The 17,951-nt window shown below is 42.7% G+C and overlaps 1 protein-coding gene across 1 annotated transcript; it reads left to right on the top strand.

Moving 5' to 3' along the window:
- The first annotated feature begins 1,174 nt into the window (after positions 1-1,174).
- On the top strand, positions 1,175-16,201 carry LOC115199140 (smoothened homolog). The gene is made up of 12 exons (XM_029761742.1): positions 1,175-5,699; positions 7,342-7,550; positions 8,135-8,344; positions 8,668-8,840; positions 9,239-9,458; positions 9,812-9,935; positions 10,042-10,134; positions 10,534-10,642; positions 11,645-11,830; positions 12,372-12,520; positions 14,822-14,959; positions 15,295-16,201. The coding sequence occupies exons 1-12, from the start codon at positions 5,435-5,437 to the stop codon at positions 15,915-15,917; spliced, it is 2,499 nt and encodes an 832-aa protein (XP_029617602.1). The 5' UTR covers positions 1,175-5,434; the 3' UTR covers positions 15,918-16,201.
- The last annotated feature ends 1,750 nt before the right edge of the window (positions 16,202-17,951 follow it).

The following is a 17,951-nucleotide window of genomic DNA, read 5'->3' as shown; positions in this document are numbered from 1 at the left end:
TATATCAGACCGTATACCACGTGTATGACAAAACCTTTCTTTTAATGCGCCAAGTATGTTGGTAACCAGTTTGTAATAGCAATAAGGCACCTCGGGGGTTTGTGGTATGTGGCCAATATACCACGGCTAAGGGCTGTGTCCAGGCACTCCGCGTTGCATCTTGCCTAAGAACAGCCCTTAGCTGTGGTATATTGGCCATATACCACACCCCCTCGGGCCTTATTGCTTAAATAAATCATTGTACCTACAGCCTTTACTGTAAAGTGTTACCCAGTTTCTACACATTTTAAGGGATATTCCAATTTAGTTTTACATCAAATCCTTTCACACAGTGTAAATTGTTGTCCCCCCTTTGCCTCCAGAACAGCCTTAATTCTTCAGTGCATGGATTCTACAACGTGTGGCGTTCAAACGTTGGTCAATTGGTATCAAGGGACTTAACGTGTGCCAGGAAAACATAACCCACACCATTACACCACCGCCACCAGCATGTATCGTTGACACTAGGCAAGGTGGGGCCATGGACTCATGCTGTTTACGCCAAATCCTGACTCGTTGGACCAGCGATGTTTTTCCGCTCCTCAATTGTCCAGTGTTTGTGATCACGTGCCCACTGGAGCCGCTTCTTCTTGTTTTTAGCTGATAGGAGTGGAACCCGGTGTGGTCGTCTGCTGCAACAGCCCATCCGTGACAAGGACCGACGAGTTGTACGTTTCCAGAGCGTGCCTGTTAGCTTGCACGATTTTTGTTTGTCGCACCATTCTCCGTAAACCCTAGACAAGCCCAGGAGACCGTCCGTTTCTGAGATACTGGAACCGGCGCACCTGGCATCGACGATCATACCACGCTCAAAGTCACTCAGGTGACTCGTTTTGCCCATTCTAACTTTCAATCGACAATGCCCGATGCCTATCTGCATGCTTTATATAGCAAGCCATTGACAAGTAACTCACTGTCTGTAGGAGCGACCCATTTCCGTGAACGGAGTGGTTTACTTAATAATCTGGCCACTGAGTGTAGATTTCAAGCTAAATGGACTGTAAATACATTCCTTTCAATAAAGCATATCTTTTTGATATGAAGCATTGTGGGTGTCCATACAGACCAATAATGTAATTGGTTTATTACTCACTGAGCTACTAGGGATTTCCCCATTTGAAAGCACAACAGAAAGGCCTGATTTTATAATAAAGTCGTATTTTCCGTAACGCCTTTTACACAAGCACTGGTGTTTAGATTGGCAAGCGCTGCAACACTGGAGTTTACACTAATGCTGTTACTCTCCGTAACATAACCTTGTTATGCCGTCGGCTAGCCCTGTTGGCGTTTCCCCTCACCGGGGTTGTGTTCATTAGAGCACGCAACGGAAAATGAATTTGAGCGCTTCTTATGGGAATAAGTCCTGTTTTAGTCCGTTTTGTTCCTAATGAACACGACCCAGCTAGGTCCACTGGGAATACCAGTTTTTTTCTGAAAATGTGGGTCAGCATACTGTTACTGTTCAAGACTACTGGTTAGCACTTTATTTTACGGTACAGACGGGTGTAGAATTCATTCTAGAAACTGTCCAGTGGCAGTTCTAGACCATTTCAACTGGGGGGACCAAGCTGGGGCCTGTTGTACTGTTAGAGGGGCCAGTGACATTAGACATTGTTATCATATCGTTTTCTTCACTGGATTGCAGGCATTAGCAGGCAAAAGACCATGTTCATAATCATCATCGTTGCCGCTGTCTAATAACGGATGTAAAAAAACAATGATAGCAAAAATTAGTTATGTAAAAATGATTTCATACTCCACATTGAGGGGGGCGACAAGGGGGTTCAAAATTGTAGTGGAACCGCTAGTGGAACTGACCCATGTAAAATCCTAAGAATTAACATTAAAAAACAGAGTATTTACTTTGAATGTAAGTGGTAAAATGGTAATTACTCTCTTATGTAAAGACAATAGCTTATGAATTATTTATTTGTTTCTTTGGGAATCATCACAACAAGCACTCCAATCCATGTATCAGCTAGTTGGTTACCAATTGTGTTGAATTCATGTAATTAAGTGCCATAAACTACCCAATGACACCGTTTCTAATTGTCCTAATAAACACCAGGTAAATACCAGTGGAAACGGTGGTCTAAAATGAAGTGTTACTGTTTATTTAAGAGTCTCATGACATTCTTTCCCTGTATTGTACTCCCAGATGGCTTGTTGTGACCTGTCAGTGGGTGGGTGATGAGGACATAGGGGTTGAGGTAGCGTGAGAGAAAATGACACAAATGGTTATAGGCATAAATGGCTACTGAACTCCAACCTCTCCAAATGTGTCTATAAGCTCCAATATGACCACTGTGACAACAGGTTACACAGCTCCATGTTCTATTACTGCAGAAAGTAGTATCAAGTGAAAGCATGGCTGTGTACGCTATCCACAAAGACTAAATGTGTGTTCTATAGTCAATCAGTTTAACAAATGTATTTTGTTTTGTCTATTCTGCAGTTTCACAGATTGTACCAGCCAGTGTTGCAATACTTAACAAAATTGTAGTATGGTCTTGCTACTGCCCACAATACAACATGTTGAAATAGAATTGCAGGGGAAATTATAAGAGAGTTGAGTGTATTTTTATTTTAAAATGTTCATGATTTGGTTGCAAACACTCAAGTTCATTCCAGGCTAGTTGGGGCTGAAAGTCTAATATAGCTGTGAACAGTCAGACGTAAAACATTAAAATGGTTCCTCTCCACCCCGTTTGGCGAATGAAAACCTGAGCTTAGATGCATTCCTGGCCTGAAATCTGATGTGCCTGGTCTTGGGAGCACACACAATCCTGCATGTGAAGCACTTCTTCTCCATACACCTTTGTGCACATGGCCCTGCAGTTGTTTTAACTAATTGCATGAACTTGAACATTATAGGCCTACAGGCCAGGTGTTCATAATGTCAGTGTTATGGGGAAAGTTATTCAGAGGCAGGCGTTGAGACATCAGCGACAGTGTGTTCTGTAGGAAGTCTCAGGTTCATTAACACACAGGACTTAGGCACAGTCCCTACTACTAATATGTATTCCAGGGGACATTCTGTTACACAGACCATTATGAAATGACAAGTCACATTGGCACTTTTCTCTCTGGTGTAATAACTGACCTGTAGATGAGTCTGTCTCTCTCTTCTGGTGTGTGCGTGTGTGCGCAGAGAAAGCGAGACAGATTTGGCCGGCGCTCCAGTGAGGGGCCCACGTGCTCTGTGTGTGGTCCTGGTCTCTCCCAGACTCATTCTCAGACAGCCATGTTGCTGTGGGTTTTAAGGAGGCCCAATGCTTCACTCGGAGAGAACGATGGGGGAACATGGAGCTCCCCTCATTCATACAGCACAGGCCAAAAACAAAACATCCATTGTCATTTCAACCAGCAGGAGGTAGGCTGTTGAAGCATTACATCTAATGCACTGCCCTATAATGGTCAGGTTAGAGAGAGGCTGTGATCACATCACAAGCATGAAGAGGATTGCTTGAGACTATGGTGTTCTATGTGAATGATGAAACATTGTGTGTGGCTGTCCCATTGGTTGATAAAGACAGCAACGTAAATCTGACCAATGTCAGTCACTTATGGCTTCATTTACAGTTAACTTATAATCAATCTCTGAAACCTTTCTCGGTCAGTTTGAGGTCTCATTCGGGTGAAGAGCAGTGCTACCTTAACTGGGAGAGAGAATCCACATTTTCCATTATGAGGGTCTCCTAGGAAACGGATTTAATATGGACTGGAAGGAAATAAACAAGACAAACTTTTTTTACACATCCAAAATGCCATGAAGTTATTCATTTTTTATAATTCCACCAGGCCATCCCATTCCCCAACCAACACCCATACAGTAGGCTGCATTCTCATTTAGAAACTGTGCAATTTAAGCAGAGAAAATGACAATCTTGTCTGATCTTTTAGAATTAAAGTAGCCTAAGGAGTGGATCATTTACTTGTTTATGTCCACGACAACAAGCTTTCCCTGAGTGGCTACTGGCATGCCACTGGCATGCTACTGGCATGCTACTGGCATGCCACTGGCGGATAAACTCGCAGTCACCATTTTTGTGGTGGTGAATGAACAGTGTTTGGAGTGGGCTGACAAAGAAATAGAGCCTACCGTGCTCGCATAATCACTAACATTTAGATTGTATGGCAAAGTGAGGCTGTAGTTTATTCACAGATTTGAAGTACTATTGAAGAGACTAATGAAATGCTTGTTCACACTAACATAACTGATCAGTCTATGATTGCAAATCTATTCATTGTTAATAGCAACAAGTGCAAATGTAGGAGGTACAGTCAGATGTAAGTAGTGGAGGACAATATGGGTCTTTGGAGATCTTTCAAATACTTGTTTTTGGAAATGAGCATCATACTGGTACTCCAGTTATATAGCCATGCTATCATTGCTCATTATGTATTTATTCCTTGTGTTACTATATTTTAAATGTTATTGTTATTATTATTTGTTTTGTTTATTTATTTATTGTATTGTGTATTGTTGGTAAGGGCCCATAAGTAAGCGTTTCACTGTTAGTCTACACCTGTTTACGAAGCAGGTGACAATAACATTTGATTGTGATTGATTTGATGTGTTATGTCAGAAATAAAGGCTCTAAATGAACGGACGATTAAACAAACAAGCAGACGAAATACAGGTACACAGATGGCTTTTCTACTGCCGTCTGTCCTAGCAGGAGAGAGATTGTTTTGGTATTCCTATAAGGCATAGTCTTACCCATGGAGAGGGGGATGGGATGAGAGGGGTTTGTTACTTTGGCTCTCCCCCACCATGTGCATACCAGAGGCAGAACAAAATAGCAGACACGACTGCAAGCGAGAAAAACAAAGACCAAACTCTACCAGACACATCAGAATTCTATAGGAATCCCCCAAAGCTGCCATTTTTTGGGATAGTCTACATAGATGAAATTAAAATATTTTTTTCAGCAAAAGAGGGGAAAGTGGGAGCGCGAGTGGGATGGACCGCGTAGACTAGAGATCATGTTACAGTTTCAGACTTTTCATGGCAAGTTGTGGGGGAGGGTGAATCTGTTACTTTGATTTCTTTTTAATAGGCATATCCAACAAAAACAGCGGAAGGAATAGTTCCACTTGATTTTAATTGAATATCATGCATGCTTCTTTTCGTTTTTTGGTGGCGATCGGATTGTGTGTAGGGAATTCCAGTGATAAATCAAGGATTATACGACAAATGCTAAATGAAAAAGTTCGGGACTGCGTGAAAACTGGGAAAACGTTTCGTTTCATTGTATCATAATGTTACATTCGGCATCAAATGAACAAGAGCTCTTCGTGCTATTTTTATTAACGGTTACTTTTTAGATTACTGGAATACAAAGTATCATTTTTTCCCCTGGAAACAAAGTTGCACCGTTAAATCTCCAAGATGTCTTCCTATGGCTGGAGTTCCATTGTTGGTGGGTTCGGGATGCTTTGCGTTTGGGCTGCCTCCTTTCTGGTTACTCATGCGGTAACGGTCCAGAGAAACGAAACCATTTTCAATGATTTCTGCAAGAAAACTACAACATGTGAAGTGCTTAAATATAATACATGTCTTGGGTCACCACTACCGTACACGCACACGTCTCTTGTCTTAGCTGAAGACTCAAGTACCCAAGACGAAGCATTTGAGAAGTTGGCCATGTGGTCTGGTAAGCCTGTATTTGGTTAATAAGCATAGGTACAAAGGGGTCATGTTGTTCATTTACTGTAATTGAAATTAAATAAATTGACAAACGTATTATACATTTGTGTTGTGTTATTAAGAGCAGACCCCACTCCCTCTATTAGCATCAGATGCAATCTAGATGGTCATATTGTCATTTGCAAAAGGAAACGTAAAATAAAATCAATGTATTTTATACGTTGAATTTTCACTAGTGATTATTCATTGAACTTTCGCTTGTGATTATTTAGTCTTAGCCTTGCCATTTGACATAAACAGAATATTGTATTATAAGTAAAAACAGTATCACTATATAATATTTATGTAATAAGATGTATTACATTGTGCTATTAAACATTAAGGTAGATTTGGTTATAGTCACGTGCGAGGTCAGTAGGTTAATTGGTATAGTATAGCCTGTTAACTAGGTCATGAAATGTTGAGGGCCCCTCCAAATGGATCGTTTTTGTAATTACCAAATACATGGGAATAGGACTTGTACAGGAAATTGGGGTTAAGAGCAAATAAAGAAAGTAAAATGATATTCCTGCACATGCATAAACAGTCATTAGCGAGCCATCAACCTGCGTTTCCTTCCACTAATCCTCAGCTGATCAGTAGAGTGGTTCCCGTCCCCACTCCCCACCCCCACCATGGGAAAAACAACAGACCACACAACTAGTGACCTTCCAAGTGCATGATATTGTAACGCTGGCTGCCTCATCAAGAGGTTTGGAGCTCTTGGCATAACAGCTGAGGTGTTGAGTTGACAGGCACTGGACCCAGCTACCAATCCCAGTCAGGTTTAACATCCAGGTCCTAATTATCTTCTGGCCCTAGTGACCATCAACATCCAGGTCCTATTTATCTCCTGACCCTAGTGATCACCATCATCAACATCCAGGTCCTATTTATCTCCTGACCCTAGTGATCACCATCATCAACATCCAGGTCCTATTTATCTCCTGACCCTAGTGATCACCATCATCAACATCCAGGTCCTATTTATCTCCTGACCCTAGTGATCACCATCATCAACATCCAGGTCCTATTTATCTCCTGGCCCTAGTAATCACCATCATCAACATCCAGGTCCTATTTATCTCCTGACCCTAGTGATCATCAACATCCAGGTCCTATTTATCTCCTGACCCTAGTGATCACCATCATCAACATCCAGGTCCTATTTATCTCCTGACCCTAGTGATCACCATCATCAACATCCAGGTCCTATTTATCTCCTGACCCTAGTGATCACCATCATCATCCTCACCACACTGAAGTGATGAATGTGCATTATTTAATATCGAGACTGGTCTCATACTCTATATGCTGTAGCCAACACTACTACAGTTGTCATATCATACCATACTTAGATATTTGGTATGACAATGAACAAACAAACCCAGAGAGGAGTTTGATAAGGCACAAACAGGCTGGAGCACCAGGTTCGTGTTCATTAGGGCACACCGTAGCAAAACGTTTCACAACAGAAAAACAAAAATGAGCATTTCTTATCGTACCTACCTGCCAATTTCTCTGTTTTGGAGCATTCTCATCCGTTTGGTGTCTACTGAAGTCAACCCAAGCTACATTATTGTCCCTCACCTCCCTTCTCGCCCATGCAGGTCTGAGGAACGCCCCTCGCTGCTGGGCGGTCATCCAGCCCCTGCTGTGTGCCGTCTACATGCCCAAGTGTGACAACGGGCAGGTGGAGCTTCCCAGCCAGCACCTGTGCCAGGCTACACGTCGCCCCTGCAGCATTGTGGACCAGGAGAGGGGCTGGCCCAACTTCCTCAAGTGTGAGGAGACGGACAAGTACCCCATGGGCTGCACGGTATGGTAGATGCTCTCACTATGCATGTGTCCAGATGGGGTGCTAGGCCAATTATTGAGGGGGCTTCAGCACTGTCAACCCACTGGGCGCACACTGGTTGAATCAACGTTGTTTCCACGTCATTTCAATGGAATGACATTGAACCAACGTGGAGTAGACGTTGGATTGAAGTCTGTGCCCAGTGGGTGGCCCCTCCATGGAGCCACCCATCTAGTCAACAGGCTAGTGTCATTGTTTTTCAGTCTAAAATGGCTGTCGATATTATACTATATAATATATTATATACAGTGCATTCAGAAAATATTCTGACCTCTTGACTTTTTCCACATTTTGTTACCCCTGAGGTGCCTTATTGTTATTATAAACTGATTACCCAACGTAATTAGAGCAGTTAAAATAAATGTTTTGTCATACGCGTGGTATACGGTCTGATATACCACAGCTGTCAGCCAATCAGCATTCAGGGCTCGAACCACCCAGTTTATAAAATACTATATAATATTGAGGCGTATGCTGCATATGAAAAATAGACCAAACAGAGTGACATTATGAGCTCACTGTGCCTTCCGTCCATGGTGAGACAGAACGAGGTGCAGAAGCTGAAGTTCAACACGTCGGGACAGTGCGAAGCCCCCCTGGTGAAGACAGACGTTCAGGCCAGCTGGTACAAAGATGTGGAGGGCTGCGGCATCCAGTGCAACAACCCTCTGTTCACCGACGAGGAGCACTCGGACATGCACGCCTACATCGCTGTGTTCGGCACCGTCACCCTGCTCTGCACCTTTTTCACTCTGGTGAGCTTCACACAGCAGTGTTGTGGACAACATTACCCATAATTCCAAGCAACAGCTTTTTTGACTTGACTTTTATCTTTTAAGTTTGAGGTTACAAATAGAATGAAGATACTGGTATTGTAACACACATACCATTCTTGTTCAGATAATGGGTTCATACTGCTTTTCACAGAAGTTGTCAAAACAATGCTTTTTATTATCTGATATTGTTAGTAATTTGTGGAGTACTATGTGTTTCAGTGAGTTGGCCTTTTTAAGGACAGCAAAAAGTGTTTTCCATTTCTATTCATATTTTCTCTCTCTTTCCCTCTCTCCTTTCACAGGCCACCTTTCTGGCGGACTGGAAGAATTCAAACCGTTACCCCGCCGTCATCCTCTTCTACATCAATACCTGTTTCTTCATGGGCAGTATCGGCTGGCTGGCTCAGTTCATGGATGGAGCTCGCAAAGAGATCGTGTGTAAGAGTGACAACACCATGCGTTTAGGGGAGCCCTCGTAAGTGAAGAAGAAGAACACTTCATATTTTATTGTCAATCAATTGTGGTTTTTGCTTATGACCCAACCCCCTGAGACACACACATTGAAGGGGTTGAAAGAAAGTGGGAGTATTATGAGATAAGATGTGAAAATACAATTTGAAGGAGTATTTCTAGAATCTTCTGGTGAGGTTTGTAGGTCTTGTATTTAGCTAGTACAGGAGTCAGGAGGTTCGTTTTCACAAGTTCGCTTTGTTTCTCAAACTTGATTGGTTGATTGGTTGGCTGATTGATTGACATTTTCAGACAATTAATAACACACATACAGTCAATGCAATGGCAGTGTACACTTAAAAATAATTGAGTCATTAACTTCCTTCTCTCTCTCTCTCTCTCTCTCTCTCTCTCTCCATCCAGGTCTACCGAGACTCTGTCGTGTGTCATCATCTTCAGCCTCGTCTACTACTCCCTGATGTCTGGGGTGATCTGGTTCGTCATGCTGACCTACGCCTGGCACACGTCCTTCAAGGCCCTGGGCACCACCCACCAGCCCCTGTCGGGCAAGACCTCATACTTCCACATGGTCACATGGTCCGTCCCCTTCATCCTCACTGTGGCTATTCTAGCCACCGCTGAGGTATGGAACACCTACCATTTGTTTTAGCCATTGAAAATAGTCATTTCTGTTATTTGCGATTTATAATACTTATGATAATAACACATTATACATGCTTATGACAAGTCTCACAATGCGCTGTAACTGAATCTTAATTCTTTATACCAGCAGGCTTTAAGTTAAGTGTTACTGGGTTATTTTGCAATAGGGTAATCCCAAACAGTGTCTACAGTTTAGAGACAAGTTTATTTATTCCCTTTTCATGATGGAAAGACAATGACTCAGAATTTCTTGTTTTCTAAATTATTTGTCTTTTATGCCATTATGCCATTCAAACACATGTATGCGTTTCTGGTCTCTGTTGTTTGACATAGGTGGACGGAGACTCTGTCAGTGGGATCTGTTTCGTGGGCTATAAGAACTACCACTACCGTGCTGGCTTTGTGTTGGCTCCCATTGGAGTTGTGCTTGTCATTGGTGGCTATTTCCTCATACGAGGTGAGTTCTCTCAAACCCAAAAACGAGATATTTTCATATTTCAGAATTTAAACGCTACCAAATAAACAGACGTTCCCAAAGTGATTTCCTCTGTTTGTGTCTGCAGGAGTCATGACGTTGTTCTCCATCAAGAGTAACCACCCGGGTCTTCTGAGTGAGAAGGCAGCGAGCAAAATCAACGAAACAATGCTAAGACTTGGTATGACCCCTTAGCTGTAAATCACCAGATATCCAGAGCCAAACCCCTGGCATAACAGTGTAACAAACCTAGTTAGTGTTGAAAAGACAGATAACCGCTTCCACAAGGGAGCTAGCTTTCTTGGAGCAGTGGTTAGATCCACTGCCTTTGCTAGGTCTAACTAGGATCGCCTGACCCACTGCCCCCCCCCACCCGAAATGCTACAGTAGCATGCTAGAATAAACCTTTGATAAAGCCACTTAAATTGCCTCATCATAGATTGACTGTAGATTCTGTTGCACGATATATGTTATATAACACTTTGGTTTTTATCTTCATATAAAGTATATTGTCTCCTGACTCCGGAGGTTTCTGGAATTTTAAATATCCCTAATCATTTGTGTAATTCCTCTTCATCAGGTATATTTGGGTTCCTGGCGTTTGGCTTTGTCTTAATCACGTTTGGCTGCCACTTCTACGACTTCTTCAACCAGGCTGAGTGGGAGAAGAGCTTCAGAGAATATGTGTTGTGAGTTCCTTTTCTCCTCATGTAGCCTACAGTAACCCGGAACTATATTCAACACTGCAACTTCAAAACAGGTGTTGAGGACCTAAGGACTTCTGGGCCCTTTTGGAATACTAAAAAAAAAATCCTTATTTTCTCAGAACATGGGAGTAATCACCAATATAGGACATAACATAATTGGGAAAAGCTTTGCCTTGGGAAGTTTCCTTACATCAATCCAATATGACAGACGAGGGATTACTTCAAGGAAGGGAGGAAAGAAATATGCATTTAAGAGTATTGGAACATGGCCCCAGTTGTATGATGTAGTAGGAGATTTAATAGTATTGGTACATGGCCCCAGTTGTATGGTGTAGTGGGAAATTGAATAGTATTGGTACATGGCCCCAGTTGTATGGTGTAGTGGGAGATTTAAGAGTATTGGAACATGGCCCCAGTTGTATGGTGTTGTGGGAGATTTAAGAGTATTGGAACATGGCCCCAGTTGTATGGTGTAGTGGCAGATTTAAGAGTATTGGAACATGGCCCCAGTTGTATGGTGTAGTGGGAGATTTAAGAGTATTGGAACATGGCCCCAGTTGTATGGTGTAGTGGGAGATTTAAGAGTATTGGAACATGGCCCCAGTTGTATGGTGTAGTGGCAGATTTAAGAGTATTGGAACATGGCCCCAGTTGTATGGTGTAGTGGGAGATTCCCAGCAGATGATGCTGTTGAGACTGGTGTTAACCACAGCCCTACCGGTTTGTTGTGCTGTGAATGCAGCCGTATTTCTCCACTCTGTTGACTTTGAGTGGACTGGTATGAATTTCACCTCAAATGTACATTTTTTATTCTTGTCTCAACAAGTAAACAACTGGTTCATGTCAACAGCTCAGTATGTGAATATGCCCCATTTACATGGCTTTACAGTGGGTATGTCGAGTATTTTTTCACAGCAAATGCAACTGCCTGTGTAAAAAGAGCTCTGAGGATTGATTGATGAACGCTGCGCTGGTTTTGAACAGGTGTGAGGCCAATGTGACGATCGCTCATCAGACCAACAAGCCGATCCCAGAATGTACTATCAAGAACCGTCCCAGTCTACTGGTGGAAAAGATTAATCTGTTCTCCATGTTCGGCACGGGCATCGCCATGAGCACCTGGGTGTGGACCAAGGCCACTATCCTCATCTGGAAACGCACCTGGTGCAAGTAAGCAGCCATTTCCTTTAAAACACACACAGAAAATTAGACTGGGCGGCAGTCCCTTTGTAGCAAAAAGTTGTTGTCTTGTAGATAAAAGGTAAGAAAATAGGCTACAAGAAAATAGTACATGAACTTTAACAACAATATTCCAAGTATGGAGTTACACATTGTATTATCTCTCTGAGGCATTCACACAGCATTATCTGTATATTAAAATTTAAATCCGCATAAGGTGAAAGAGCGCCACTGTTCGCCCCCGGCGCATTTGTTATTATTTTTGTTTTGTTGATGAAACGGAGGAGAGGAGTACCAGCATCACAGACATTTTGTTTTCTTCAGTACATACTATGCTGTTCTATCGCACCTGCAATGATGTCGGAGCGAAAAAATACACTGTTCGTTGTTTGATGCAACTTCTTGGTTGTTGTAGTATCTCAAACGGACGTGGTAGTTTCACCAAGTACGGATTTCAGCTATTGCCACGTCAAGGGATAAGTCAACATTGTCTGTCACATTGTCATTTATCTACCTGGTGTTCCTGTCATAGGGTTATCGGCCGTAGCGACGATGAGCCCAAGAGGATAAAGAAGAGCAAGATGATAGCCAAGGCCTTCTCCAAGCGCAAGGAGCTCCACAAAGACCCGGAGAAGGAGCTGTCCTTCAGCATGCACACTGTCTCCCATGATGGGCCAGTAGGTAAATCCCCAAAGACCCGGAGAAGGAGCAGTCCTTCAGCATGCACACTGTCTCCCATGATGGGCCAGTAGGTAAGTCCCCAAAGACCTGGAGAAGGAGCTGTCCTTCAGCATGCACACTGTCTCCCATGATGGGCCAGTAGGTAAGTCCCCAAAGACCTGGAGAAGGAGCTGTCCTTCAGCATGCACACTGTCTCCCATGATGGGCCAGTAGGTAAGTCCCCAAAGACCTGGAGAGGGAGCTGTCCTTCAGCATGCACACTGTCTCCCATGATGGGCCAGTAGGTAAGTCCCCAAAGACCCGGAGAAGGAGCTGTCCAAAAGACTGAATTGGATGCCTTTCAGTGAAATGGCACATTTTCGTGCTGAACTGAAAATTCAAACATTCAAAATATATTTTCTGGCTGATATTAATGGAGATTCCACTACGCTTCAATGTTACAACTAGAAGTGAATGTTATTGAGAAGTCTGTCTGACACTAGCAGTGAATGTCATTGAGAAGTCTGTCTGACACTAGCAGTGAATGTCATTGAGAAGTCTGTCTGACACTAGCAGTGAATGTCATTGAGAAGTCTGTCTGACACTAGCAGTGAATGTTATTGAGAAGTCTGTCTGACACTAGCAGTGAATGTCATTGAGAAGTCTGTCTGACACTAGCAGTGAATGTCATTGAGAAGTCTGTCTGACACTAGCAGTGAATGTCATTGAGAAGTCTGTCTGACACTAGCAGTGAATGTCATTGAGAAGTCTGTCTGACACTAGCAGTGAATGTCATTGAGAAGTCTGTCTGACACTAGCAGTGAATGTCATTGAGAAGTCTGTCTGACACTAGCAGTGAATGTCATTGAGAAGTCTGTCTGACACTAGCAGTGAATGTCATTGAGAAGTCTGTCTGACACTGGAAGTGAATGACTGAGTCATCAGATAATGTAAGCACTGAGGCGGCTGTGGCCAGCATGCTTGCTTATGTTGGAGGGACTGTATGAACTGTTAGTTATTGGAACACTGCAGGGGACTCCAGGGAGCCTTCTACTATATAAATAACCTCTTTGGGGGTTTTACTGAATGGATAGTAATGGTTGAGCTCTTCTACTGTATAATGGATAGTAATGGTTGAGCTTGTCTACTGTATAATGGATAGTAATGGTTGAGCTCTTCTACTGTATAATGGATAGTAATGGTTGAGCTCTTCTACTGTATAATGAATAGTAATGGTTGAGCTCTTCTACTATATAATGGATAGTAATGGTTGAGCTCTTCTACTGTATAATGGATAGTAATGGTTGAGCTCTTCTACTGTATAATGGATAGTAATGGTTGAGCTCTTCTACTGTATAATGAATAGTAATGGTTGAGCTCGTCTACTGTATAATGGATAGTAATGGTTGAGCTCTTCTACTGTATAATGAATAGTAATGGTTGAGCTCTTCTACTGTATAATAGATTTTAATGGTTGAGCTGTTCTACTATATAATGGATAGTAATGGTTGAGCGCTTCTACTGTATAATGGATAGTAATGGTTGAGCTCTTCTACTGTATAATGGATAGTAATGGTTGAGCTCTTCTACTGTATAATGGATAGTAATGGTTGAGCACTTCTACTGTATAATGGATAGTAATGGTTGAGCTCTTCTACTGTATAATGGATAGTAATGGTTGAGCTCTTCTACTGTATAATGGATAGTAATGGTTGAGCTCTTCTACTGTATAATGAATAGTAATGGTTGAGCTCTTCTACTGTATAATGGATAGTAATGGTTGAGCTCTTCTACTATATAATGGATAGTAATGGTTGAGCTCTTCTACTGTATAATGGATAGTAATGGTTGAGCTCTTCTACTGTATAATGGATAGTAATGGTTGAGCTCTTCCACTATATAATGGATAGTAATGGTTGAGCTCTTCTACTGTATAATGGATAGTAATGGTTGAGCTCTTCTACTATATAATGGATAGTAATGGTTGAGCTCTTCTACTATATAATAGATTTTAATGGTTGAGCTCTTCCACTATATAATGGATAGTAATGGTTGAGCTCTTCTACTGTATAATGGATAGTAATGGTTGAACTCTTCTACTGTATAATGGATAGTAATGGTTGAGCTCTTCTACTGTATAATGGATAGTAATGGTTGAGCTCTTCTACTGTATAATGGATAGTAATGGTTGAGCTCTTCTACTGTATAATGGATAGTAATGGTTGAGCTCTTCTACTGTATAATGGATAGTAATGGTTGAGCTCTTCTACTGTATAATGAATAGTAATGGTTGAGCTGTGGTGTCTTCTTTCTCATTGGTAGCTGGCATCAACTTTGACCTGAACGGGGAGCCATCCAACGAGATGTCTTCAGCCTGGGCCCAGCATGTGACCAAGATGGTGGCCAGGAGGGGTGCCATTCTGCCACAGGACATCTCTGTCACCCCTACAGGGACACCTGGTGAGAGCTGCCACCTGCTTATTGATATTGTCTGACATCTGCACTCTTCCTTGAGTTCATTGCATTCTTTCTTAAAACGATAACAGATCGTAGACAGTTGAATTGGTTAAAGCAATGGGATAAGGCCTTTGCTTTCACTTATCCAGTCATGTACAGATTCAAACAGGGCCTATGTTACTAGCCTGCTTAAGCCAGACTGAATGCTGCACTCACAATGGCAGTATTCAGTATTATATAACCAGGCTACAGAATTGTCAGTTCAGCCACCAGTCTGATTTAATCTTGCTTCCATGTTTCCACTATGAGTCTGAATCTCACCCTGCTCTTTCACCCAGTTCCACCCCCAGAAGAGAGGAACAAGCTGTGGATGGTGGAGGCGGAGATCTCCCCTGAGATGATGATGAAGAGGAAGAAGAAGAGGAAGAAGAGGAAGAAGGAGGCGCGTCCTCTGGAGGAGCTGGCTAAACACCAGGGCTACCGTCGGCGAGAGTTTGGCACCAGCTCGGTGCCACGGCTACCCAAGCTGCCCGGCCACAGGAGCCTGGTGGCCAATCTGAGGCAGCACCAGGAGGAGGCTGAGGACGTCCTTCCAGGCTCTTACCCTGAGTTTAGGCCCTCTCATCCCCTGCCCAACCAAGAGAGGTACGGAGGAGCCCTGGGGGCCTCCTCTAGCCAGAGGAGCAGGTACCCTGACCTCAACCCCCTCTCCCTCAGCGACCTGCCAGAGGACCTCGGCCTGGGGCCTCGCTGCCGCCCCCAACAACCACCCCCCTCCTTCTGGCAGCCCAATGGAGCGTTCCACTACTCCGGGGAGGTGGCGCCTATGACAGGGGTGTCTGGGAGGACAGACCACGTGGGGAGGTCGCAGGGGGGTCAAAGGAGGGCGGAGTGGGGGCAGATCCACTCTAGAACCAACCTGATGGAGGCGGAGCTTATGGATGCTGACTCTGACTTCTGAGAGCGACCATGTGTGGCTGTGGGGTTTTCTGTTTTTTTTACAGACTGTGAGAGAAAAGTGCTGGATACTTACACTTATGGGGCTCCCTTGTCACTGCCCAACAGTCAAGATGAAACAGGACTCAAGTCAAGTTAATTGGTCAGATCTGTCTCATTTAAAGGGAAGGGCTAAAGGAGAACTGATCAGGCCAAGGGTGAGTTTCATGAAAGCTTCTTGGCTTATGTCCCACTGGGCACGAACTGGTTGAATCAACATTGTTTCCATGTCATTTCAACCCCCCAAAATCTATGTGATGACGTTGAATCAATGTGGAAAACTGATTGTATTTGAAAAAAGTAATCAACGTAAGGGCATTTCGTATTTTTTTCACCCAACCTTTAAGCTAAATCCAATGAAATGGTGACATTTGTTGTTGATTTCACATTGAATTCACGTTAGTTAACAACTCAACCTAATGTAAATCAAAACTAGACGTTGAACTGACTTCTCTGCCCAGTGGGGTGGCTCTGAATTTCTCTTAACAAATCACAGTAGCTACAGTTTCATAAAAATGTGTTTAAAAATCTATACCTGCGTTTAGACAGGCAGCCTAATTCTGATATTTTTACCACTAATTGGTCTTTTGACCAATCACATCAAATCTTTTCACATCACATCTTTTTCAGAGCTGATCTGATTGGTAAAAAGAGCGATTAGTGAAAAAAAGATCAGAATTGGCCTGCCTGTCTAAATAAGCAAAGTTAATTGAATAAAGCACTTTTCTGTTCTACAAGTGGTCTGGGTCTACAGTTGTGGAGAGAAATAAAGTACCTCGTTAGCTACAAAGCTTTTGGGAAACGCATCCCAGACTAGTCAATGCTGTGTGATTTACCGAAAATAATTCCACTTGTGGCATTGGTCAGAAAACAGACATGACCAGCCATCTTGCAACAACTAACTTCTGTTGTCAGAAACATTTCATTGAATGATGGCAGCAGAAGAGGCAGCTCAACTCTGAAGGATGAGGGTCACCATCACTGACATGATCCCGGGTCACTTTGTCTTGGATCAGATTATCACTCTTGTTGATTTCAGTCTCATAGCCATCCATTCATTATATGACTTCCAAGACTCTTCCAGGGATCTTGTCGTTCACTGAGTCAGTTCATGCATCATAGGGTTCATGTAAGTAGTGGAAAGTGGCTTCCTTTCCTTGTCTCTTTTCTACGTCGTCGCTGACTTTAGAAAACTGGACCGGTGAAAACGAATTCCATGTCGGCGTTCTCCATATTGCTTTCAACTAGCCTGTGTTAATTACAGAATATTACTAGATCTGTAACGATGGAGAGGAAGCCACTTCAGATGATTGACATGCAGCCTCATCTGATGCAGAAACCATCAGGCTCTGGAAGTTCCATGTCTTTCTATATCTTCGTCAACTTGTAGTCTGTACTTTTGTCACAAAAATATAGAACCGTTTTTATATTGCCTGGTGCAATCACACAAAAGTGAGCTTTTTTCACCTGAGGAGAAAGATAATTGATTAGGTTTTTACATCAGTGGAAATTAAATACACAACTGAGTGGGAATCAATCATTTCATTTCTTGAAAGTGTTCTTGCACATGTTAGCTACATCAGTTAAATTGTTACGTTTTTTTCCCTGTACAATTGTATTAAAAAGGGTTATTTTTTTACTGTAGTATATAGTATTTCCACATGATTTTTTACTCTATTGTACAGCAGTGCTTGACTTGGACTGAAATACAGTAGGTGCCGGTACTCATTTTACATGCTGGTACTGTTTATATTTAGGTGCAGGAGCTCCACAATACTTTTCAGCTAATATTCTAGAAGAAGAACAGGAGCACAAGCAGTAGAACATGTGAGTTGCCGGTTCTCAGCTCCGGTGAGCTCCTGCCCAAGTTAAGCATACGTATAGACAACCTTGGCTATACTTTGTTGAGTTTTGTGTTTTTATTGTATAGGACAGTGCTATATATTGCGTCATGTTGTCCTAGAGTTGAGCAAAACACCCTTTATTCTCTTTGCTTGTA

This window comes from Salmo trutta, chromosome 8 (genome assembly GCF_901001165.1).
Source record: "Salmo trutta chromosome 8, fSalTru1.1, whole genome shotgun sequence".
NCBI classification, from domain to species: Eukaryota; Metazoa; Chordata; class Actinopteri; order Salmoniformes; family Salmonidae; genus Salmo; species Salmo trutta.
This window is presented reverse-complemented; position numbering and strand designations above follow the sequence as displayed.

Excerpts from the sequence above, each read along its gene's own strand:
- LOC115199140 (XM_029761742.1), top strand. The coding sequence starts at position 5,435 with ATGTCTTCCTATGGCTGGAGTTCCATTGTTGGTGGGTTCGGGATGCTT. Across the intron at positions 8,841-9,238 it reads ATGCGTTTAGGGGAGCCCTC|GTCTACCGAGACTCTGTCGT; the intron begins GTAAGTGAAGAA and ends CTCTCCATCCAG. Across the intron at positions 9,459-9,811 it reads CTATTCTAGCCACCGCTGAG|GTGGACGGAGACTCTGTCAG; the intron begins GTATGGAACACC and ends TGTTTGACATAG.